This window comes from Notothenia rossii, assembly GCF_949606895.1.
Source record: "Notothenia rossii genome assembly, chromosome: 12".
In the NCBI taxonomy this organism is placed as follows: Eukaryota; Metazoa; Chordata; class Actinopteri; order Perciformes; family Nototheniidae; genus Notothenia; species Notothenia rossii.
Window position 1 is genome coordinate 14,589,300 of NC_136911.1, and position 25,721 is coordinate 14,615,020.

Here is a 25,721-nt window from a genome sequence, read left to right on the forward strand (position 1 = left end):
CCAATACTTATTGTTTTTACTATGGGTACATTCTTTGGTTCAATATTATTTAGTCAACTATTTAAAACGCAATTGATTCCTAATGTTTACATGTTTTTTTGAACCCTCTGCTTTTGTAACTACAGCATATTTAAAATAGTTTTTTTTAGTGAACTGAATTCCATTGTTGAAATGAACACACATCAAGTAAAAATGGGAATATTTGGATTTGGTTCAATGGATGCAGAGCAACACAGAAACATAGGGCTGGATAGTTCATTCAATTGCTTGGCTTCTGTAGAAATATTCCTAAATGGATAAAGAGAAATGGGAGGCTTGACTTTGATTGAAGATTCTGAATACTTACTTAAATGTGATATCATTTAAATGTATCTGCAAATGATTCCTCTTTCTCATCATGGGGGTGCTAAACACTTTCGGGATAAGGCTCCAAAAAATGAAGGCAAATATTTTCAGAATCAGAAGCGGTTTCATCAACAAGTAGGTTTGGTATGTGTGGTGCATACAAAGACATAGAAAGAAAAATATGTAGCAAAATAAAAATAAATGGACTCTTATGAAAGCTTTTTACAAGAACTATTTGAAGACTATTATAACAAATGAACAATATTTGCATATGACAAATACTATATACTGTATGTAAAGTGGAGAGCTGTGCTGATTTGAAAGAGGTAGTGTGGAGAAGAAATGTGCAAAGGAATAACAATTGAAAAAGTAGCAAGATAATGTTTGCGTGATGTGATGTGCGTTAGTGTAATGCATAACACTTTACTGGGGTTTATTATATCAGTTTGACCAGTTGTAGGCTATTATAATAATTACTGTTGCATTCGTCGATAGACTTTGGTTAATACGTATGCATATATCTGCAGATTATGTGTTCAGCCAATTGGTTGTAAATACAAATAATATCTTTCTTATATATTTTAAAGCATACGTTTGTCTTTTTGTAATAGATCTCTCAATGGAGAAAGGATGTGCTCTCTTGTGTTCTTAATCTCTTTTAATTCCTGATTCCTTAATCAGGTTGTCTTAATGATTATTTGTTAAGGAACATCTTTGAGGCTAAAAGGTTGCTATATTTCCTTTGAGAGGTGATCACAGGTTTCTTTGGAAATGACCACTTAGAGGACTTACATATCTGCCTTGAAAAAGCAGACTTTATTTTACACTGAGTTTTTTTGTTAAACTGCGAACAAGAAAAACAATGTATTCACTACTCCCTTTGAATGATCTTAAGTTACAATTAGTGTATTTAGTTTCAGGTGAAGTCAAGTGAGGTGCAACAAGGCAGGGCATTGTTGCGCCCCCCTTTTCATTGGCACAATGTTTATAAAGGGTTAGAGGAACAGCATCACTAGCTCTGCCAAAGAAAGAGCAGCCAGGACTGCACATTAAGCTTCACTATGGAGCAGATTGAAGTTTCTCTTTGGGTTTTTCAATAAAGCAACCATGTCCGCAGAGCCACCTTTCTGCCCTACCAGAGGAATAATGGAGGACGCAAATGATGACATAGCGGTTATCGGGATTGGATGCAATTTCCCTGGAGGTATGACTGAAGTATTTTGAATTTCTCTGCATTTTTGTTTTCGAGGTTGTCTAAAGGTTAATTCTTAAATTGTGGTACATTCTATTTTAGGTGAAGGTTTGGACAATTTCTGGAAGGTTCTGTTGGAGGGAAAGAACTGCGTTGTGGATATTCCACCAGAGAGATTTGACACCACCTTTTGGTATGATGCTGATGAGAGCAAACCCGGAAAGACACAAACAACCAAAGCAGCTCTAATAGAAGGGTAAGCATTTTCTGGCAAAATTAAATGTTAATCCCCACATTTTAAAACATGTTGATAAATCTGCTATTTTATATTTCAGGTTTAATGAGTTTGATCACAGGTTTTTTGGCATTACTGAAGTAGAGGCTGATTTCATGGACCCTCAGCAGAAACTCCTTCTGCAGTGTACATACAGGGCATTAGAAGATGCGGGTATAGCTATGGAAAGCATCAGCGGAACCAGAACTGGAGTGTACATGGGTACTACTATCTTTCACATCCATAAATCAAAAAGTCAAATCATATTGTTATGATAAACACACTGACATTTTGTTTTTGAATGGTATTGCAGGTCTAATGAACAGGGATTACGAAATACTCCAAAGTAACAGTCCAACTACGATTAATCACTACAACGGCACTGGTACAGCCATGAGTGTGGCGGCCAATAGAATATCCTTCACCTTTAATCTCACCGGCCCTTCATTTGCCGTTGACAGTGCCTGTTCTTCATCTTTGGTGGTGCTTCATTTAGCCTGCCAGGCTATAAAGCAAGGTATGTGGTTAATATTTTTCCCGTACAAATGTCATTCCTAAAAGCAATGCATCACATTTAAATGTTTCATATTTTATTTCACTCTCTTTTTCAACTAGGAGACTGCGAGATGGCTCTGTGTGGAGGAGTCAGCTGTATATTAGAACCAAGAGTGTTTGTTGCTCTCAGCAAGGCAAAGATGATCTCGCCTGAGGGGACCAGCAAACCTTTCTCTATCAGAGCGGATGGCTACGGTAGAGGAGAGGGCTGTGGTGTAGTTCTCCTGAAGCCGCTGAAAAAGGTAAGATTTTGAAAGTAATTTCATGCTATTATTTTAATACACTTCAAACAGAAGGGGAAATAGATAGTCTGTTAATAATGTCACTTTCTCTACAAAGGCCATAAAAGACTGCAACAGAATATGGGGTATCATCAGCAAAACAGCGGTCAACCAAGATGGACACTCTGTTACTCCGATTACCAAACCATCCATGACACAACAAGAGGAACTCCTGCGCAACATCTACTCAGAGTCTGACCTTGCGAATGTCCAGTACATAGAGGCACATGGGACAGGAACCCCAGTTGGAGATCCAACAGAAGCAGGAAGCATCTCAAATGTCATTGCTAAAGCCAAACCTCCTGGTTCAGAGATGCTGTGGATTGGCTCTGTCAAGGGCAACATTGGACATACAGAATCTGCAGCTGGAGTGGCCGGACTGATAAAGGTACTTTTAATGATGAAACACGCAACCATTGTTCCGTCAGTTTTCTACTCAGAAGACAATGCCAGTCTAGATGTAAAAGCTCTTGGTATAAGAATTCCAACCAAAGCTGAACAATGGGAGACAAAGGGGTCGTTAGAAAGGGTAGCTGGGATCAACAGCTTTGGATTTGGAGGCACAAATGCACATGTGATTGTAAGGGAGCACAGACAGACCAGCCTAGCCAATCAGATCCCACAAAGCTGTTCAAATCTCTTTGTAACATCCGCAGCCTGTGAGAAATCATTTATTCTGTCTGTCACTGACACCTACCAGAGGCTTTGCAATGATCAAACTGTTGACTTACAGGCCCTGTCCTACACGTCAGCATGTGGAAGGAGTCATTCTAGGCACAAATATAGAAGAGCCTTCCCAACATCTTCCCTCTCAGAGTTAAAACATCAGCTGACATCTGTGTTGAAAGCAAAGGTTGAATCAATACGTCCTGACATCAAGCTGGTCTTTGTGTTTTGTGGAAATGGCGTTGCCTACAGGGGTATGTGCAAACAGCTCCTAACAGAGGTTCCTGTTTTCAGAGATAAGGTCAGGGAAGTGGAGAATCTCTTTCAGAGTCATAAAAACATCAGCATCAGTCAATGGCTTTCTGGTGAATATGATAATAACGATTTCAGCAGGCCAAATGCTGTCCAACCTCTTATTTTTGCAGTTCAGGTTGGAATTGCAGCCCTCCTAAAGCACTGGGGTATCAAACCAGACGCTGTGCTTGGACACTCTGTTGGTGAGGTTGCTGCTGCTCACTGTTCTGGTCTTTTGTCTCTTGAGGATGCTGTGAAAGTGTTGCATCACCGCAGTACGCTCCAGGATAAGGTCACAGGGGGGAAAATGCTTGTTGTCAGTAATGTGGCTGTAGAAAAGGTATTAAAAACCCTTCCGGAATTTGCTGGTCAAATTTGTGTTGCGGCGCTCAACAGCCCCCAATCCTGCACTCTGTCAGGAGATGCAGATGCTATAGCCATCCTTCATGAGAAGCTGAAGATTATGTTTGCAGAGAAAAATCTCTTCCTCCATGAACTAGATGTACCAGCAGCATACCATAGTCATATGATGGATCCCATACTTGATGACATTGAGACAAGTATTAATCCCTTGTATGCCAAAAACAAGGAGTGCAAACTGTTTTCAACGGTGACTGGTAACTGTTATTCAGATGGTGACTTTACAACAGGCAGCTACTGGGCAAAGAACATTAGGGAACCTGTTTTATTTGAACAAGCACTGCACGCTGTCACCAAAGACAAGCACTCAAGGACAAATGTGGTCTTTGTGGAGATTGGACCCCGTAGGGCTCTCCAAAGGAACATACATGAAACTTTGGGAAATAACACCATAGTTCTTCCCTCAGTCCAACCAGAGAAAGATTACATCACAATCTTGTCTACCGTGGCCAAACTCTTTGAACTAGGCAACAGTGTAGATTGGCATCAGCTGTACAGGGGTTATGAAACATTGCCCACAGAGTTTCCAGTCTACCAGTTTGTCAACAAAACAAAGGAATTGCATTTTGAAGCTGTGACAAAAGGTATTGAAACATCTGCATTTCCCCCTCACATGCTCATATCCCCAATAAAGCAGGATAACAAAGAGTACATATGCAACCTCTCTTTAGAGACTGCACCATATCTTTGGGAGCATAAAAACAATGGTGTTCCTATTGTTCCAGGCGCATTCTTTGTCGAACTGGCTTATGCCTCAGCGATGGCGAGTTTAAGGCCAAAGAAACCTGTATCTCTGCTGCAGCTCAGTGTAAGATTTGAGAACCTGTTTGCACTAAGCTCAAACTCTCATCAGTTGAAAGTGACTCTGGAACCTGGTGAGAATGGAGATTCATTTAGAATACATTCTCCTGTCGCAACACATTCCTCTGGAACGTACAGATGTACAGATGGCCAAACACAGTTAGAAGAACCAACCATTTGTCTTGACATGATCTACCAAAGGTGCACATTGGTCATGAAGAAAAAAGAGATTTATTCTATTCTATCTCAAGCAGGATTTGAATATGGCAATGTCTTTGAACAGCTTGATGATGTGCATTTCGGAGAATATTTCAAGGAAGCTGTGACAGCTATTCAAGTCCCAAAGGAACTTCTAGAACACCTTCATGACTATTTCATCCACCCTGTGCTATTGGACTATTTCTTGCAAATGACCGCTGTGGTAGCTATCGGAAGGCTAACAGCCAAGCAAGGATTTCCCTCAGCAATCAGTAGCTTAGCCATATCAGCACCACTACAGGAGAATATGGTCATGTACTTGCGAGCCACTCAAGAGACTCCAGGTTTCCTTGATGTGTCTGGTGGCTTTTCCAACACAGATGGTCATGTACTTGTGGAACTTATAGGGGTGAGGATCTCATTTTTGGGCAATTGCTCAAATGGTCTTCAGTCACGTTTTTTCCACAATGAAATCACCTCAATTACTGACAAGGAAGACTTGCAAAATTCAAAAATGAAAGCAATAGTTTTTGAAGACAAACTTGGCATTGCTAAAGGACTAAGGCCATACTTACACCCAGAGTCCGCATTTGTTGAAAGTGGTGAGCATTGGATGGCAGATCGAATTCGAAAGTTAGTGTTGGACTCACTTAAAAGCAATGTGGATTTGGAAAATGTTCTCTTCCTTTGGGGTGTAGGTGATTTCAGTCACTTGTCACCTGAGAAGATGCTAGACCGCTTGGTGACTTGCTGTGAGCTATTTCGCCAGATTGTTTTAGTCTTGAAAGAGAGCAAACGCTCTTTTACTGTCCGAGTCATAACCAACAGATCAACAGAAATGACTGTGGACCATGTAAGTCCTGGTTTTGTGCTGTCTGGTATGACAAGGTCTTGTGCAGCAGAGATTGCAGGCCTCTCTTTTCAACTGATTGATCTTGCTTCTGTGACCGGTGAAGACATTCAAATGCTGGTTTGTGTAATCAACACCTGCCAACATCACGAGGTCATGATCAGCAATGGACATGCATCAACAACGAGAATTGTAGGGACCCCCATGAGAGAGGAGGTTTTATGTGAAGGAGATATGCGGTCAGGAAATGAGGACGACTTTGTTCTTCAGACAACTGATCCATACAGCATGGCTTACTTGTCTGCAGTCCCCTATGACACAAATGCAAGTCCTGTCCAAGAGAAGTCTGTTGAGATTCAGCTGACCACTTTATGTGCTCATTCGTCAGATTACTTTCCCGTCACCACTTCACATTTGAACTTTGGCAAGACAATTTATTGGAACAAGCACACATCACTGAATCACAAGCTTCTGGCTTTAGATTTCAGTGGAATTGTCACAGCTGTTGGGAAAAATGTATATAATCTAAGAGTCGGAGATCATATTGCTTCCTGTTATCCAGTTGCTGCCACCGCAAAGATCATAATTCCTGAAGCCGTGTGCTACAGCACCAAAAAACTCCAGATTTTGAAAGAGACTCCATGTGTGTCTTACTTCATACTGGCCTGGGAGATCTTGCAGAGAATGCTGTCCAAGGTAGAACAACAGCACAGAAAGCTGATCATTATCTCCCCCAACTCTGCCTCTGCTCTGATGAAAGTGTTGGCTTTGTCAGCAAACAGGTCAGGCTGGAATGTTTCCTCTCTTCCATACTTCAGAGGACAATCCCTGCATTTTGATCGGAGTCATGCATTTGTATTTCTTCCCCCCTTTGATCACTCTTGGCAGGGGATGCATGACAGTGGTAATCGCGATAGACACATTGTTTTTGTATGCAGCAATCACATGTCCTCACTCACAGCGAACAGGTTTGCAATGCAGAGTGAGCACATTCATGTGCATACACTTAATGTGGCTAATGTTCTTCAGAGAGCCAATCTGCAAGAACAAAACAGGAATATCTCCAATTGGCTAATGTCATTAGGTTTTCATTCCTTATCTTTACCTTTGAAAAGGGAGACCTTTCAACTATCACGCACGAACAAGCATCAGACTGATGCAGATGATGAGTCCTACTTCACAACAAAGACGGTGCAGCAAGTTGTTCTAGACCAAACAGAATCACACTGTCCAGTGTCTGATATCCCTTTCCTTCCAAGGTCTGGAAAACTGTTTAAACAGAGCTGTGTTTATATTGTCACCGGAGGGCTCTCTGGTTTGGGACTTGAGACCGTAAAGTTCATTGCCCATAATGCTGGAGGTTGTATTGCAACGCTGTCCAGAAGTGCTCTGACTGGTGAAATTAAGTTTGAAATGGAAGTTCTCCAGAGAAGATATGGGGTGACAATAATGAATGTCCAATGTGATGTTTCTGTGTCGACGCAGGTCTTGCATGCAATCTCAATGATTAAACAAAGATTCCACTCTTGTCCAATCAAAGGAGTGTTTCACAGTGCTGCGGTGTTACATGATGCGTTGATCGAAAACCTCGATGAGTCCCTCTTCCGAAAAGTGCTGCAGCCCAAAGTGTGTGGGGCTCTAAACCTGCATTATGCAACACTTCACAACAAACTCGATTTCTTTGTGTGCTACTCTTCCATCTCTTCATTTATTGGCAATGCCTCACAATGTAACTACGCTGCAGCCAATTCTTTCCTCGACAGTTTCTGTCATTATCGGAGAAACCTTGGACTTGCTGGACAGTCCATCAACTGGGGTCCTTTGAACCTGGGTCTCTTGTTGAACAAGGACAATTTCCAACAGTTCCTGGAGGCAAAGGGGATGATGGTCATGGATGTTTGTTACGTTCAAAAGGCACTTGAAACATGTCTTGTGATGAACAGACCACAACAAGTCATATGTAAGTTCAACTTCAAAAATCTTCACATTCATGTGCTTTCACAAAATGCCTCTCTCCGAGAGCGGCTGTCAGCTTTAGTGGAAATAGAGTTTAAGGATTATCTCAATAATGAGCCTAGGGTTCAGCATTTGTCTTCGCCACATGAAAGTGTCAGAAGAATTGTAAGTGACATCAGCAATGTTAGTGTGGATGAGCTGGATGATGACTCAACTCTGTGTGGGCTGGGCATTGACTCAATGTTGGCCATGACTCTTCAGAACAAGATTTTCCAAGACACAGGTGTAAATGTACCTTTGGTTAAAATACTGGACCCCAACAGTACACTGGCCACCTTGGCAGGTATTGTAATGAATGGATAATTTCCCCTAAAAAAAATGGGTGGGAAAACCATTTGCAGACATGTGAAAATGATTGGACTGCACTTATTCCACAAGGACGGCTGTGTTTCAGTGCTCTGGTTTTACTCTTATAGGAGTGATACAGTTACAATTATTTCGATAGTCTTGTAACCCTAAAATAATATTGTATATGTTATATTAGTACTACATACTGATTTTGTTTTACTTTAACAGATCTGTACAATATCTGTAATCATCCAAATGTGCTGTGGTTGCAGTTCCTGGAAATGTAAAAAACTCATTTTATGTAAAAGTCAAAATGTTTTTTTTTCTACTGGCAAATGTGTTGGTGTAGCAAAAGCTTGATATAGCTCATAACCATGAAAATCACTGTCATTGTCACTGCACGTTTTAGATTTTGTTCTTCACTATTATTGTGTCTTGTTTGCTTTGTGATTTTAAATAATGAGCGTTGGCCTAACATATGTACACATGTTTAATTTGTATTTTCTAAGATGTGTAGTCACTAAATAAGAGCTACTGCAATTGTGAACAAATACAATAGGACATCATGATCCAATTTGGAGCCAGTCCCTGCCAGTTGTGTAACATTGTTATTGTGTATTCTGCTTAAAGAGTATTTGTTAAAAAAACAAAAACACTATCAGGTGCATAGAAAATTGTCATTTTATTTGATTGTGTTATGAAGCAAAAACATTAGATGTGTTGCAAAGACAACATGTAAAAACGTATTGTTAGAACATTTTGAAACCACATTATGGTCATAAAAAAGTGAAAAATGTTTTACACAAGATGCAATACAAAATATATGCTTTTCCAAAACTCCTCATAATACTCATGCAGCCAAATGATTTAGGAGTTTCTTAATGATGATTATAAATTAATGAAAAAAATACTATATTGACATCATACTTTACAGTTTTCATTTTATTTGCATGTGTGTCCTCCTTGAGAACAATGTCCTTATCAGCGCAAATTATAATGGGTTGTTCAACAATACAAGGCTCAGTATTTATAGATGCCCTCAATTAAACATCTATAAGACATGCAAGAATACAGTATCACAGGTTTTGTTCCATCAATATCATAAAGGAGATTATTAATCAGAATCTTTGAGCCGGCTGTGATAAAAACTTGCCATGAGCTGTGAGAGATGAGGGAATGTAAAACAGCGGCAAAATCAAGTTACACTTGTACTACAGTATATGCAGTGTGAACATTTACATGTTTTTACAGAAGTGTGCATTTTATTGTAATGCTGACTTTTTCCAAGTTTACATCATCATGAACATATCACTAAACAGAATGGGTGAAATAAAGTATCCCTTCTACATCTTCAAAAAAAAGTGAGTAAAATAAGATTATGTATTACAATGTAAAACAAATATACCAAAAGGAACAAAAACCATAACAACAGCAAAAATGTACACTTTTTTTTTTTTAAATAAGAAAAGTTCAGTAGGAACTTGCATTGTTTTCAATGGCCATTATAAGCCTCATATTAGGTCCAATAACATGTTCAGGTATTCCTGTGTTATGATGGTCTAATAACTGATTGTCTAGAATTCTGTGTCTGCATTTGTCATTTTTACAATCTGGTACTAATGCGTCTAACGGGAATAGGCTCCAAGTTATCACTGGAACCTTCACCTTCACCTTCACCTTCACTCAGTAGAGCAACTACCGTTGAGAGAGTAGCATTTGGATCCAACAGTTTCACCAAAGGCACATTCACGCCTCTCTCCTGAAAGATGAGATTCTGCAGAGTCATGGCCTGCATGGAGTCAATGCCTACAGATGAAAGAGGTGATTCATCTTTCAGCTCGCTTTTATCCATGCCGATGGTCTCACAAATCAGAGACACAACATAATCTTTTGGTGACACTGTTTGAGTTTGTTTGGTTTGAGAATCTGTCTCTTTGGATTTTTGGATAGCCTCCACTACCAATGCAGACAGGCGCATGGTCAAGGCCGCATTTTGTGAGAGGATGTTGAACCTGATGTTTCTGAAGTGAAACCTGCAAACCACCTGTTGGGGTAGATTGAGCACAAGGCATTGCTCCAGACTTTGATGAATCTCAGCCACATCCAACACCATCATCCCCTTTGCCTCAAGAAACTGCTGGAAATGTTCCTTGTTCAAGAGGAGGCCAAGGTTTAGGGCTCCCCAGTTGATGGACTGCCCAGACAGCCCGATTTTGCGCCGGTATTGACAAAACATGTCGAGGAATGTGTTGGCTGCTGCATAGTTTGTTTGTGATGCGTTTCCCAGAAAAGCTGAGATGGAGGAGTAACACACAAAGTAATCCAGTTGACAGTGCTTTGTTGCATGATGCAAATTCAGTGCACCATTGACTTTGGGTTTGAGTACTTTCTCATAAAGAGATCTGTTGAGGGACTCAATCAGCCCATCATCCAAGACAACTGCACTGTGAAACACTCCTTTGATTGGACAACCAGGGAATGTCTTGCCTATGGCGTTGATAACCTTGTGCACACACTCAGACACAGATATGTCACACTGCATGGAAGTGATGCAGTTTCCACACTGTTTCTCCACATTGTGTATCTCTTGCTCCACATCTGGTGTGGGCTTGCTCCTAGAGAGTATGACAACATACTCACCCCCTCTTTGTGAAATGAACTTGACAGTTTCAAACCCCAGACCAGAAAGACCACCTGCAACTATGTACACTGCCCTCTTTCGGAAAAGCTGTTTTTTTGTTGGCAGCAACGGAATGTCAGACGGCGTACTTCTGCCATCTTTTTCCAAAACCACAACAGCCAGTTTCTTTGAGTTGAAGTATGATTGTGGTGTCTCTGACTTAAGGATCTCAATGCTTTCAGATTTGACATTCTGATAAGTATAGCTATCAAGGGAAAATGTCCTGTTCAAGTTCAAGGATTTTAACCAATGATAGATGTAAGGCCTTTGTGCACTCAAGGATCCCTTTTGCAAAATGACAGGCATCTGAATTGTCTGAACATGAACACTGTCCTTAACACTTTGGATCACATCCTGAGCAAGCAAACACTGCATCTGGGATTCACAGATGAAGACAACATGTTGGATACCTGGAAATGTGCATATGTTAGCAATCAGTGATTCATCAAACGGAGGCAGGATGACAAAAACATCCATTTGATTGACATTTACAAAAGAGCCATTGCACTGTGTGCCAACAATCACGTTCCAGCCTGACTTGTAAGCAGTGAGTGCCAAGACTTTCATCAGAGCAGAATCAGGCACAGAGGATATGATTCCGAGATGATGTTTGGCTCTTGACAAGGCTCGATGAAGGATCTCCCACGCTAGCACAAAGTAGGAAACACAAGGTGTCTTTTGAAGAAATGGGAACCGCTTGATGCTGTAGCAAACATCCTCTGGAACTCTGACCTTGCTGGCTGCTACCACAGGATAACAGGAAGCAACCTGGTCTCCCACTTTCAATTTCCTGACATCTTTTCCGACTGCTGTAATAGTACCACTGAAATCAAGCGCCAGTAGCTTGTGTTTCTGTGATGAGTGTTTGTTCCAGTACAGCGTCTGGCCAAAATTCAGATGTGATGCACTGACAGGGAAGTAATCTGGCGAATGAGCACATATCTTACTTGGCCGAATTTCAACTGACCTGTCCCTAACTGCCTCAGGGTCCCCCTTACAGTGAATGGCACTCAAGTGGGTCATGTTATGTGCCTCATCTGTCTGAAGCATACAGGGCTCTGACACTGTAGAAGTAAACCTGCCCACTGAACTGTCCATGATTTCAGGTGGAGTGCGGACAATAGAAGGTTTCAGAATCTGCCCATCTTTTACAACCAACTCTGGGTACTTGCTGCAAGGATGTGATCTTAGGACCTCAGACAGAGCTGCAATGTCCTTGGGAGAGGTGCTGCTGATATCAATCAGCTGAAAGGAAAGTTCTGGTATCTCTGCAGCAAATGATCTGGTCATACCAGCCAGGGCAAAACCTGGACTTATGTGGTCCACTGTGATATCAGATGAACAGTAGGTGACTGCTCTGATGGAGTTTGGAAAACTAATTTGCTTTAGCTTAAGGACTATTTGGCGGAAAGTCTCCAAGCAGCTCGCCAAATTCTGCAATACAACATCAGCTGACAGCGAAGTCAGGTCTTCTTTGCCCCACAAAAATAAGACCTCATCGAAGTTGTTCTCAATGTCGGTAATATTAAGATTTAGCAGGAGTGTAGGAAACCCATTGCTCAAGATGTCTTTTGCATGTTTGAAGGGAACGTATATAGACTTCAAGTCCAAATATTGTTGCAGGCCTTTTGAGATCCCTTTACTGTCGGCAAAGACCAATGCCTTAGGAGGAGAAGCAGATGTGACACCTTCAGGGATGACACGAAAGGCATTATGGTAGAAATACTCCTCAACCACATGAGAGCGACTACCAAGGTACTTGATTACCGCGTGCTTTACCTCAACCAACACTTTCCCTTGTTTATCTGCAAAGCAGCCACATATCTCAAGGTGATCTTTGCCCACATCGATCGCTCTCAGATACACAACCATCTCATCTTGCAAAGGTTCGAAAACTGTCAAACTTCCGATTTTGACAGGAAAGCCTGGTCTACCCGCAAAAATGTGCTCCACTGTAACTGGGAGAAGCTGCATCAGAAAATCCAAAACAACAGGATGGATGTAGTAGTCATGCAACTGAGACCGCAGTTCTTCTGGAACAGTGACTTTTGCAAAAGCCTCCTTGAGATCTTCTCCATAGTGCACATCCCACTTATTCTTGAAGACGTCTCCATACTGAAAGCCTCCTTGAGAGAGATACCCATAAAACTCCTCGGAGCTCACTACTGATTTGCATCTTTTGTAGATGGAGCTTAATGAAATGCACTGTTCCTCAATCAGCCTCTCTTTCTTTGAAACCACTGTGCCTGATGCATACATTGCTGATGGAGAGAGAACCATGAACTTAGTGTCTTCCTCTCTTTTTTCTAGTTGCACTTTCATTTCCGGGGAATTCTGGCTTAAAACGAAAGGACTGTGGAAATTGACACTGACCTGTAGTGAGCAGAGCGGTACTTTTGGTTTGGCACTGGCCATGAATGCCGCTAAGCCCAACTCAGCATAGAAGGCCCCAGGAATTATGGGTATGTTGTTGTGCTTGTGCTCTTTCAGGTAGAAAGAAGAGTCAGACATCAGATCACAACTGAAAATGTTACTTTCACTCCCTGTCTGACAGATCACAGGGTGATTGCTCACTGTGTTTTTCTGGGCTGCTCCAATGATAACATCCCTGTCCGAACAATCAAACTGGTATTTTGGAATAGGCAGTGGCATCGTCTCATATCCTCTGTAGAAGGTGTCCCAATGTACTCGAACACCTAGTTCAAACAGATTAGAAACAACAGACAGTAATGTTTCATGATCTTTTTCTGGCTGCACAGAGGTAAGAACAGATGTGTCATTCCCCAGAGATTCCATGATGTTTCTCTGTAGTGCCCTTCTTGGCCCTATCTCTACAAACACTACATTCTTCTTGCCTTTGGTTGCTGAGTTCACGGCCTGCTCAAAAGCTACTGGCTCACGAATGTTCCTCGCCCAGTACTCCCCATTGCAGAAATCCCCATGCTGGACTTCCTTGCCAGTCACTGTTGAGAACAACTCTATGTCGAGATCATTGACCTTTAACGAGCCAATTGTCTCCTTGATTTCTTGCAGAATCGGGTCCATCATGTGGCTGTGGTAAGCAGCAGGAACGTCCAAAACACGGAGGAACAGATTCTGACTGTTAACTGAGGTGCTTAGCTCTTTATGGATGCTCTCAATTGCATCTGCATCACCTGAGAGGGTGCAGGACTGCGAACTGTTGAAAGCAGCCAGGCAAACTTTACCAGAGTAACAAGGGAGAAGAGCAGTTACCTCGGATATAGCCATGTTGCTGATCACAAGCATCTTTCCCCCAGTGACTCTGTTCTGGAGAGTGCTGCGAAAATAGATGACTTTTACTGCATCCTCAAGAGACAAGAGGCCAGAACAGTGAGCAGCTGCAACCTCGCCAACCGAGTGTCCAAGTATTGCATCGGGCTTGACACCCCAGTACCTGAGTAGGGTAGTAATGCCAACTTGGATAGCAAAGAGGAGTGGTTGGATAACACGTGGCTTGTTGAAGTCACTACCCTCAATCTCACTCTCAAGTGTGTCCAAAATGTTAGTTTTACTCAGTCTTTGGAAGAGTTTTCCAATCTCTTCGATCTTACCCCTGAACACAGGCTCATGTTTAAGTAGCTGTTTGCACATGCCATGGTAAGTGACACCATTTCCGCAAAACACAAACACTAGCCTTGGATCTGAAAGGGAAGGGCGAACATTTTTGCTTAAAGTGGCACTTAACTTTTCCTTAAGCTCAACTTTGGATGAAACAATGATGGCCTTTCTGTATTTATGTTTTAGATGGCTCCTTCTGCAAGCTGATGTGTACAACAGCGAATCTACATCAAGTTCACTATCTGCATCTAGCTGTTTAATGGTGTCTTCTGTCATCAGAGTAAGAGATTTCGGTGAATTTGCCGACATGACAAAATACTTTTTCTGTTTCCCACCATTTCTCTTCTCAATGTGTGATTGCTTGTGCTGTTTGACAATGGCGTGTGCATTGGTACCCCCAAAGCCAAAGTTATTAACTCCTGCAATTCTTGGACCTAAGGCTTCCCATTTTTCTGATTCCTTAGGAACTTTAATGCTCAGGGCTTTAGCATCTACACTGGCGGTCTCCTCAGAATAGAAAACTGAGGGGCAAATTGTTTCATGCTTCATCATGAGGAGAACCTTAATGAGTCCGGCCACTCCCGCTGCAGATTCTGTATGTCCAATGTTGCTCTTCACAGAGCCAATCCGCAGTATCTCTGAACCAGGAGGTCTGGCTTTAGCAATGACATTTGAGATGCTTCCTGCCTCTGTTTGATCTCCAACTGGGGTTCCTGTCCCATGTGCCTCTATGTACTGGACATTCACAAGGTCAGACTCTGAGTAGATTCTGCGCAGGAGTTCCTCTTGTTGTGTCATGGATGGTTTGGTGATTGGGGAAACTGAGTGTCCATCTTGGTTAACGGCTGTTTTGCTGATGATACCCCAGATATTGTCATGGTCATGTATAGCCTGTAAAGCAAAAACAAGAAAAGAAACAACAAGAGTATGTAATATGGAATAAAATATGTGATATTTAATGTTTAAAATAAACCAGTTACTGGTTACTAGAAAATAAAAAGATTAAAATGACATTGTTCAACTTTTATGACTCTCCATATTCTTACCTTTTTCAGCGGCTTCAGCAGAACAACTCCGCAGCCCTCCCCTCTACCATAACCATCTGCTTTGTTCGAGAAGGGTTTGCTGGTCCCTCCAGGTGAGATCATCTTGGCCTTGCTGAGAGCAACAAACACTCTTGGCTCTATAATACAGTTGACTCCCCCACAAACAGCCATTTCACAATCACCTGATGAAATAAAACACGTTGTATAATCTCAAACAATAATATTTGAAAGCCCTCATTAAACAGTATCTTTGCAATTAAACCCACAACGCTACAGATTTCCATCAACTATATCTTACAGGCTGCTCTAAAAAGTCTCATTAATGTTAGTTGGACTACTATACAGACCTTGTTTAATGGATTGACAGGCAAGATGAAGAGCCACAAGCGATGATGAGCAGGCACAGTCTAGAGACAGTGAGGGCCCAGTGAAGTTGAAGATGTAGGACACTCTGTTTGCAGCAATACTCATGGCAAGGCCTGTGCCAGTCCAGTGGTTGATCACACTTGGGTGCACGTGTGTAGCATTTGTCTCATAATCTCTGTTCATGATGCCTACAATAAAAGCAACATTAAACTGATAAGAAACGTGCATAACATAACCTAGTGGTTATTGCATGGAGAATATTCAAAGAAAAGTGGTAAAAAAAAACTCTGATGGAAATATTAAACAAAACTAAATAAAAAAAAAGATTTCCCCTGCAAAATAGTTTTAGTGACTTACCGAAATACACTCCAGTCCTGGTCCCACTGGCCTTCTCCATAGGGATTCCGGCATTTTCCAATGCCCTGTAGACACACTGAAGGAGCTGTTTTTGTTGAGGGTCCATCTGTTCCACTTCACTGTCACTGATGCCAAAGAATCTGTGGTCAAATTCATTGTACCTGAAACAATTGAAATCCATTAAATCAAATGTAGTGATATAGCAATAATTCATAATGTATTACTTGAATTGCCTGAAGCGAAACTTCTTTGCTGGTGATAACCATACTTTTAAAATAAAAACAAAGAAAGGGGTTTCTACACACAACCATGTTTGTGGTGTGCAAAGACACCCTTCCAAAGTTGTAAGGTGGTCCCTTCTTAATTTTTGATGATCCAAAATCCCTTCTATATCGAGTTACACAGTTCGTATTTAATTAGATTTAACATCGTCTTTTGATGGATGGATGAGGTTTATATTAAGGAGAATATGACAGCACATTAAGCTCGGAATGTGTATTATATAACGGAAAGGACTACACATTGTTTTTCAATGCAAGTTCAGTACAATTGTCAGATAAGGCCTTTATATAGATTTAGAATAGATCCGGCATCGACCCGGAATCTGGAATTAATACAAAATCAATGACATCATCAACATCTGAGTTCAAAGTTTAATAGACATCTCAATAACGCAGAAAACCTTAAAAGGGACCATTTATGCAAAATGCACTTTTTGATGACTTTTATACATAGATATGTGGCCCCGGTGTGTCAGGGAACTCACAAAGTGTCAGAAAACAAAACCCCAAATCTTCTCCTCCGTACCCACATCTCTGAAAAAAACAAAAAAGGGGGATGCTAATGAGCAGATCCAGGATTTTGGCTCCTATGACATCATTGTCGACATGTGGCACACGTTACACGTCCCATCCTATCGTCTCCGGCATACGTGACACGTCCCAACCTATCGTCTCCGTGTCTAGCTGAATCCCCTCGCAGCCAAGCCACGATTATCATTTTTATTTTAAATCGTATGATGTCAGACTTTTTTTTCGTCTGTGAGGAAAATAAATGGGGCTCAGAGCCTCAGAATACTGAAATCTGTATTTTTTAAAATATTTTTTTCCTTCTAATTTGTTATTCTTTTCTAAATAACACACTGTTACACCAATAACACACAATTATCCTTGTTTTGATTTATTTGTTTAATTCCATAATCTTGGGCTTTTTTGGCGTCCGTCAGGAACTGAATTTCAAAATAAAAATAACCGGAAACAGACGTAGGCCTATAAGGGACATTTCGAGCATCATTGCGATACACAGCCACTGAACTGATTACCCAAGATCCTCAGCTATGGTTTAAGCTCGCTGATTGGATGTTTTAGCCGCAATGCATGTAGGGATATGGTGTTAATACCATATAAAATCCGAAAAACATTTCTGAGTTTAGGATGGCCGAAGATACTACACTACCCATAATCCCCAGCCAGGGCCGGCCCTGACTAATTTGCTGCCCTAGCTTCTCAGTCTTTCAGGAGAGAGCTCTCTAAAGCTCTCCCCCGCGGCTGCTTACACAGTAAATTCCAATGTTAATAAAAGCTGTATATGTTTTTTGGGAGTTTGATTTATTTTAAATGAACAGAAATACAAAATTAAAACCTATAATTGCACACTAAAACCATTATTTCAAAAAAAGAACTATTTCACATAAACCTCTGTTTTTTATTGGGGCTGGGGCAGTTCAACTTGATTTTTGGGGGGGGGGGGGGGGGGTGCGCCATAGTTTATGGGCACTGTACGCAATATAGGCGTAGTTCTGTTAGTATAAGATAATAAGATGTACTTTGTTGATCCAAAATTGGGAAATTGTGTTATGAAATAAAAAAAAATATATATTTTTAATTTCATAACTTTTTGTTTTTGTTTTTTGTTTTGGCGCCCCCCCCATAGATTGATTCTCCCTTAGCATTCGCCTATACTGCCTCTGCCAAGGGCCGGCCCTGTCCCCAGCTATCGTTTAGGACTACTGTCCCCATGATTAATCTTCAAGCTCTGGGATTGGATGTTGGAGTGGCAGTGCGCCAAGGTTACGCCTAGCGTAAAACAGCTGTTTGAAATGGAACGAAACCACGCCAGACTATCCAAAACTGGAATCGAACACCACCCCAGAACTACACATGCTGGCTATATTGTGTTTCGCAAAATGTTCTATGGGACATCTCCACTGAACATTTTCGTTTTTCCCACAATTAGAAGTTGCCAGTATTAAGAACATTGTGGTTATCAAATTTAAAACATATAATTAATAAATGGGTGAAAATCGCTTGTGTCCATAATGCGCAGCATTAATATATACCCATATGACAGCTCATTGTTATTTTGTAATTCTACTCCACTACAATTCATAGGTTAACCTGGTATTTTTACTCCACTACATTTATTTGAGTTACTTTGTAGAGTCTGATTAATGATGTGAAATATAAACAACCCTTACATCAAACTTTAGTTACACCTGAGTAAAATTCAGGGAAGGTGATTGTCAAGTGCCAACAATCAGGAGAGATACTTGATAGTTGGTGCTTGAGAAGACTAAACATTTATCTGCAATTGACATGAATGGAAACGAGCAATAAAGTATATTCATTACTCGTTATTCTCTACTAATAGTTAATTAAAGACTGTATAATGGCTATTTTGCACATCCCTTTCAAGATTTCAAGATTTTCTAAGGTTTGTGGAGATATCATATACACAACAATGGTGTAGTTATGCAATGAATTAAACACTTGGGTTGCAGCTGAGGTTCCTCAACAGTGCATTACAAGACATCTATCAATATGTGTGTATACCTCCACCATTAAACTGTCATATTCTGCACATTTCTTATACTATCTACATACATAAGAGTATAATTCATATGTATAATATCAGTTAAAATAAGTGCTTCAACATAGTTAACATTGCAGGAAAGCAATATATTAGACGTTAAGTACTTTGTCAGGCTTAATATATCTATCTGTAGATAGATACCCCCAAAGCTTTTTTCTTATTTGAAAGAAGACCTTAATCTAAAGTATTATTTAATGTTTGAATAAAGGTTAATTCGTTTTTCAGTTTTGCACCTCCTCCTATTAATATCTTTGTACATCCAGCACTAAACTGTTTTATTGTAGAGATCACTTATAGTATCTTCTTGATTTTTTGTATTCTATATTTCTATACTTTCCCGCTATGAAAGTATGTACTCTTAATATTTTTTTCATCAAATATAACACATAAAAACAATAATTCAATAACGTGCTTTAACCACTAGGCGGTGCACACAAGGTACACACAGCCATAATAACTTTGTATTATTAGTGTAGGACACTTATGTATGTACAACATCTGAAGATGTGTAGTTTTATTCATTTTACAGCATATTGCTATACTATTTCAGACTCAGTATTTACATTCTTATATTCAAAGAAAATCAGTACCATCTTTAAAAACTACAACCTATCTACGAATTAGATCAAACGTAAAAGTCAGCCGAATTAGTGTTGATACTGCAGGAGACGTATTGTGTGAAGAGAAATTGAAGATGTTGTTTAATTGTTGATATATTTATGATCCACGTCAAGTATTCAGTTTCAGCGGCATTTCTTCCAGTTTTTCCAAAGGTCTTCTGATCAGGGCTCTATAAATAAAGAACTACGGCAGATATTTAATATGTAATGCAGCCGAACTGTGTATTACAATGCCGTTATGTTATGACTTTCAAAGTCAAAAGCAAAAACACTCGGAATAAAGTATTATTTTCTTTAAATGATATGGCATGAACACCATATCCCTACATGCATTGCGACTAAAACATCGAATCAGCGAGCTTAAACCATAGCTGAGGATCTTGGGTAATCAGTTCAGTGGCTGTGTATCGCAACGATGCTACGTCTGTTTCCGGTTATTTTTATTTTGAAATTCAGTTCCTGACGGATGCCAAAAAAGTCAGAGATTATGGAATTAAACAAATAAATAAAAACAAGGCTAATTGTGTGCTATTGGTGAGTAAATAACAGTGTGTTATTTAGAAAAGAATAACAAATTAGAAGGAAAAAAATATTTAAAAAAATACAGATTTCAGTATTCTGAGGCTCTGAGCCCCATTTCTTTTCCTCACAGATGACAAAAAAAGTCAGACATTATACGATTTAAAATAAAAACAAATATACTCGTGGCTTGGTAATGAGTAAGAACATGTATTTATGAACCCCACAGCTTCCGGTCTTCCAAGACCCGAACGGACAAAAAGACGTGCTGCAGGCACGAAACATACTACCAATAGAAATACATTGCTTTTAAAATTGTTCTGTGTGACACGAAAAAAAGGGGAAAATTGTGTTGGTGAACACGAATCAATAGATTAAATGTTGTGACTATAACACGAAATGCCGTGAGACTGGGTTGGTGTGTCTGTGTATTCAGCAGGATTTCTGCAGGAGGCACTTAGAGTAAAGTTATTATATATAATACATATAATGGCACTGTTCTAGCGGTAAACACTTAAGAAAGAACATGTGCTGAACATGTGAGAACTATGTGCTGTATCAGAAACAATGGGCTGCGTGTTTTGGGAGTAATATGGTCTGTGTTTACATTAGAAAACATGCTAACACTCAGCTACCGCTGTAGGCTATTGGAGAGAATATGTGTAACATAATGTCCTTGTTGTAAACCCTCCCCCTAGGGAGGCGTTTGGCGCAGTGGATAGAGCGTTGGAGTTCGGATCAAGGGAGCACATGTTCAAACCCCACAGCAGTCAGCACGTCGTTGTGTCCCTAAGACACTTCACCCCAAATTGCTCCTGTGTGGATTGCCCACAGTATTGAGTATGTAGGTCGCTTTGGATAAAAGCGTCTAACAAGTGACATGTAATGAGAGAAAGGTTTGAGCTCCATACTGTTTCAGAAATAATGCTTGAAGCGGTTGGGAGCATAATATGGCATTTTTTATGGCACTTCACTGACCCCTCCCGTAACCCCAGGACCCTCTTCTCCACAGTTAACAAGCTCTTCATACCCTGTGCTGATAACCTGCCTACTTCTACTTCCGCTACTTGCAGCTCATTCCTCCAGTTTTTCGCAGACAAAATTAACGCCATTAACCACTCCTTCTCAGCTCCATCTCATATACAAGCATCGCCCCCAACCTCTACCGCTACCATTTCTCCCCCCATCTCCCTTGACCTCCTGACTCCTCCTCCCCAGTGCCGCCTCTCCCAGTTCAACCTGGTTACCCCACTTGAAATACTCCATCTGATCGGTTCCTCAAATCCCAAAACCTGCTCCCTTGACCCTCTACCCATTCCTCTCCTGAAGTCCTGTCTCCCCGTCCTCTGTCCCTATCTTGCTAACCTTTTCAACTCCTCGCTGTCCCATGGAACCGTCCCCTCTGCCTTCAAAACTGCTGCCGTTACTCCAATCCTCAAAAAACCTGGTCTTGATCCCTCCTCCCTCACTAATTACCTCCCCATCTCCAACCTACCATTCCTCTCAAAAACTCTTGAATGCATTGTAGCCAAACAAATTCACTGCCATCTCCAAACCAACCAGCTTTATGAACCCCTTCAGTCTGGATTTCGTCCTCACCACAGTACAGAAACTGCACTCGTCAAAGTCCTCAAGGACCTCCTCACCTCTGCTGACACTGGTTCCCTCAATATTCTCATACTCCTCGACCTGAGTGCAGCCTTCGATACCGTGAGCCACAACATCCTGCTCACCCGACTCAGGGACATTGGTATTGAAGGTATTGCACTCAGATGGCTCCAGTCCTACCTCACTGAACGATCCCACTTCATCTCCCTCCCCAACCACTCCTCTGCCACAGCTTCAGTCACCCAAGGCATTCCTCAAGGATCAGTACTTGGCCCCCTCCTCTTCATCATTTAAATCCTGCCCCTCGGTCAGATACTCCGCCACTTCAACCTGGACTTCCACTGCTATGCTGATGACACTCAGATCTACCTCAGCACCAAATCCCTCCATAACCCACCCCTTACCCACATCGATTCCTGTCTGACAGCTATTAAAACTTGGATGCAACATAACCTCCTCAAACTGAACAGCAACAAAACAGAACTCCTCCTAATTAGCTCCAAATCCACCCTCAGCAAGGTCACTAACATAACACTCACCATCGATGGCACCATTGTTTCCCCCTCCAATCAGGCACGCAACCTTGGTGTAATCTTTGACCCCACCCTCTCCCTCGAACCTCACATCCGCCAAAACCTCATTTTTCCACCTCCGCAATATTGCAAAAATCCTACCCTCTCTCACCCGCCCCGCAGCCGCAAGACTAATCCATGCCTTCATTTCCTCCCGCCTTGACTACTGCAACTCACTTCTTTACTGCATCAGCACTACATCCCTCAACAGACTCCAACGGGTTCAAAATGCAGCTGCACATCTCTTCACACATACCAAATCATGGCATCACATCACCCCAGTCCTCAAAGACCTCCACTGGCTTCCTGTCTCCCATCGCATCAACTACAACATTCTGGTCCTCACCTACAAAGCACTCCACCATTTGGCCCCCCCTTATCTCACAAACCTTCTCACTCCTTAACAACCCCCACGGTCCCTCAGATCCACCGCAGCCGGACTCCTATCCATCCCCACATCCACACTCTGCAGCTTTGGGGACAGAGCCTTCTCAGTGGCAGCTCCTAGGCTCTGGAATTCCCTCCCCCAAGATCTCCGTGACTCTGAGTCCCTCACAGTCTTTCAGTCCCGCCTCAAAATACATATTTTCAACTCTGTCTACCCATAAGCCCCCCCACCTCTCAATCAACTTCCTCTTGAGTTCCTTTTAATTGTTTAATTTGACTATACTTATTTGTTTGCCTGTCCTTGTTTGTCTACCCTCCCTCATATCGTAAAGTGTCTTTGAGTTGTGAAAAGCGCTATATAAATAAAATGCATTATTATTATCATTATTATTATTTAATCACCGCTGAGTTTTTCCCGGTAGAAAACTCTCTTACTGTAGCAGGGGAAAGCTGCATGACGCTACAAAGGGGCGTGGCTAGCAGCAGCCGTTCCATTTAAAGCCAAATCAGTCTTTTTGGAACAGGGCTGAAATAGAGGGGTATGAGCAGTATGAGGCATGGGTGACCTGTTTGGTATTTTAAGCAAAAGACTTCACAGACATGTTTTGTATAGGTTTGGCCTGACAATACATTTTCAAATATAGCATAATAGGTCCACTTTAAATGAAGGGCCACAAAGAAATGACACCCCTGTTTTCATTTACCCAATACAAATAGTTACGAGAAGCCTCAACTATGCTTGTACAACATTACAGAGATACCTTTATTAATAGGGAAAACAAGTTATTACATCAGTTTTAATTTATAAGTTATAAAACACGTTTTATCTAAATTGGAAAATCATTTATAAACAGCATACCCATTGATAAATGCAGCCTTGGCCGTGCGGGATTTACCCGCCTTGTTGTCATCAGGGTCATACCAGCTGGATATGTCAAATCTCTCTTTGGGAATTGGCACAGAACAGCTTTTCCCCTCCAACAGAACCTTCCAGAAATTGTCAAGCCCTTCTCCTGTTTGAAAAGACATACGTCATACTTCAAATCTCAACTGTGGTAATATAAATTGTAGTTGGCAGATAAGGAGAACAATGCCCACTGTCAATTGCACAATGCTCTTGGTTTGCAACACAACGTTATGTTGAAAAGTGTAAAAAATTGCTTTGTGAACTAATAGAATTGTTTTGTTTTTATTACATTTATATGGAATAAAAAGAAGAACATTTTTTGGGGAATTAATTTCACCAGCCATGGGTTGTATGTCTCAAGTACAACTATTTGTATTGTGTTTATTTCTAAAACAATCTTTTATTGTAAGAATATGCAGCTTCTTTTATGTTTTTTTATTTATAACTACACTCACAGTAATGTTCTCCATTTGTGTGTTAAGACAAATGGAGAACATTACTGTGAGTGTAGTTATAAAATCTGTCAATGTGATAGTAATTAACACAACAAACGTAAAATAAACAAAAAATACGTTCACAAATTCAAAGTACTTACCCCCTGGAAAATTGCATCCAATGCCTACCACGGCAATAGCGTCTTCAGCTTCTTCCATTCTGAGGATGAAAAATCAAAAATCTTTACTGCATCATCACAGTATCACTGCTGCTTGCAGGCAGCGCTCACATCCAGAAAGTCAATGTATATAGCATTCTTGCAAACTATTTAATTAGTCCAGTTTCGTCATGCATCCTTACATCCATTCTGTTGCCTTTTACCCCCAGTGATGGTATCACTGCCGGACTTACGCTTTATTCTTATAGCCAGCTTCTTTTCTTTATTAAACATTAATGATTTATTGTATACGTGGCCATGGAGATGAAAGACTTCAGTGCACACATTTATGGCGCCTTGCAAATGATTAGACCTTGTTTAAACATCAACATGTTATCCAACGATGGGGTTACTTCAGGTTTTGTTTCATTTATTGTAGTTTATCACAGTTATAACAATCAACCTATCAATCAAGGACATCAAGTTTACATTCCTTATTCCTATGGGCAATGTTAAATGTAAGTTCACCCATCTAAACAATTTACTTACCACTTTTAAGATATAGGTAAGTAAATATTAAAGGTCCCATGTCATGGCCATTTCCACTGATCATATTTCTAATAGGGCTACTAGAATAGATTTAAATTGTGCAATTTTCCAAAATCACATTGGTTTCTCATACAGCATCTCTGTATAGTATGTTTATTCACCAGGTATTCACTCTCTGTGCTAAACAGCTTGTTGGAGCTCCTGCCCCCCCTCCCTGTGAGCCCAGTGTGCTCTGATTGGTCGGGACGTTGCGAGGGACGTTTGCAAGGCTCGTTGCTTCTCGCCGCTGCTGTGAGGAGCGGACAGGTTTCCGGGTCAACGATACAGCGAAACACAGCGAAACTCATCTTGAGCACACACAAACACTCACAGCCGAAGTAAAAACAATAAGTGTGGCTTGATATTGAGTAAGAAAAAGGTTTAGAACGCTGTGAGAATGGGTCTGCGGAGAGCATTTCTCCGCCATCCCAACTCGTCTATTACCAGCGTTCAGGGAGCTCAATGCAAGTCTTGTCATAGTTTCCATCCCCGTCATATAAAGGGTTTTGCTGTAATCTCTATTTCATTGCCCTTATCAGTCCACTAAAGTCAAAAAGATCATAGTGCGATATTAAAGTTATTGACTGGGGTGTTTTTATCACAACCTGATCAAGCAAAGATCAGTGCGAAATTGTTGGGGAAGTGTTAGGTACGGCAACCTGTTACAACCTATAAACTAATATAAACAGTTACATCACCTTTGAGTTGAAAGATTGCCAAAACTCCACAAAGAGAACAGGAGTAATGGGCAAAGGGATGGTTCCTTGCCACCATTCTTTTTTCTTTATTTAGGTTTGGTTAATTTCCACACGTTTGTTGAGATCAATTTGTAACGACAGCCAGGAAATG

General features: G+C 40.9%; 3 protein-coding genes across 3 annotated transcripts; 2 read left to right on the forward strand and 1 right to left on the reverse strand.

Moving 5' to 3' along the window:
* Positions 1-1,312: 1,312 nt before the first annotated feature.
* On the forward strand, positions 1,313-25,144 carry LOC307026274 (uncharacterized protein encoded by LINC00614). Its single transcript, XM_079661550.1, has 5 exons — positions 1,313-1,549; positions 1,640-1,793; positions 1,873-2,033; positions 2,125-2,157; positions 25,022-25,144. The coding sequence occupies exons 1-5, from the start codon at positions 1,453-1,455 to the stop codon at positions 25,051-25,053; spliced, it is 477 nt and encodes a 158-aa protein (XP_079517676.1). The 5' UTR covers positions 1,313-1,452; the 3' UTR covers positions 25,054-25,144.
* Positions 2,205-8,742, forward strand: pks1 (polyketide synthase 1; the record flags this gene model as incomplete). The annotated part of the gene is made up of 3 exons (XM_079661803.1): positions 2,205-2,328; positions 2,427-2,608; positions 2,706-8,742. The coding sequence occupies 3 exons, from the start codon at positions 2,205-2,207 to the stop codon at positions 8,193-8,195; spliced, it is 5,796 nt and encodes a 1,931-aa protein (XP_079517929.1). The 3' UTR covers positions 8,196-8,742.
* On the reverse strand, positions 8,839-25,160 carry LOC307026273 (phenolphthiocerol/phthiocerol polyketide synthase subunit C-like). The gene is made up of 6 exons (XM_079661549.1): positions 24,288-25,160; positions 23,645-23,798; positions 16,209-16,369; positions 15,833-16,039; positions 15,486-15,667; positions 8,839-15,330 (listed from the first exon to the last, which is right to left on the reverse strand). The coding sequence occupies exons 1-6, from the start codon at positions 24,343-24,345 to the stop codon at positions 9,784-9,786; spliced, it is 6,309 nt and encodes a 2,102-aa protein (XP_079517675.1). The 5' UTR covers positions 24,346-25,160; the 3' UTR covers positions 8,839-9,783.
* Between the last annotated feature and the right edge of the window lie 561 nt (positions 25,161-25,721).

Excerpts from the sequence above, each read along its gene's own strand:
- LOC307026274 (XM_079661550.1), top strand. The coding sequence starts at position 1,453 with ATGTCCGCAGAGCCACCTTTCTGCCCTACCAGAGGAATAATGGAGGAC. Across the intron at positions 2,034-2,124 it reads CAGAACTGGAGTGTACATGG|GTCTAATGAACAGGGATTAC; the intron begins GTACTACTATCT and ends ATGGTATTGCAG. Across the intron at positions 2,158-25,021 it reads GGATTACGAAATACTCCAAA|CTTGTTGGAGCTCCTGCCCC; the intron begins GTAACAGTCCAA and ends TGTGCTAAACAG.
- LOC307026273 (XM_079661549.1), bottom strand. The coding sequence starts at position 24,345 with ATGGAAGAAGCTGAAGACGCTATTGCCGTGGTAGGCATTGGATGCAAT. Across the intron at positions 16,040-16,208 it reads CAGGACTGGAGTGTATTTCG|GCATCATGAACAGAGATTAT; the intron begins GTAAGTCACTAA and ends CTTTTATTGTAG. Across the intron at positions 15,668-15,832 it reads CTGTCAATCCATTAAACAAG|GTGATTGTGAAATGGCTGTT; the intron begins GTCTGTATAGTA and ends TTATTTCATCAG.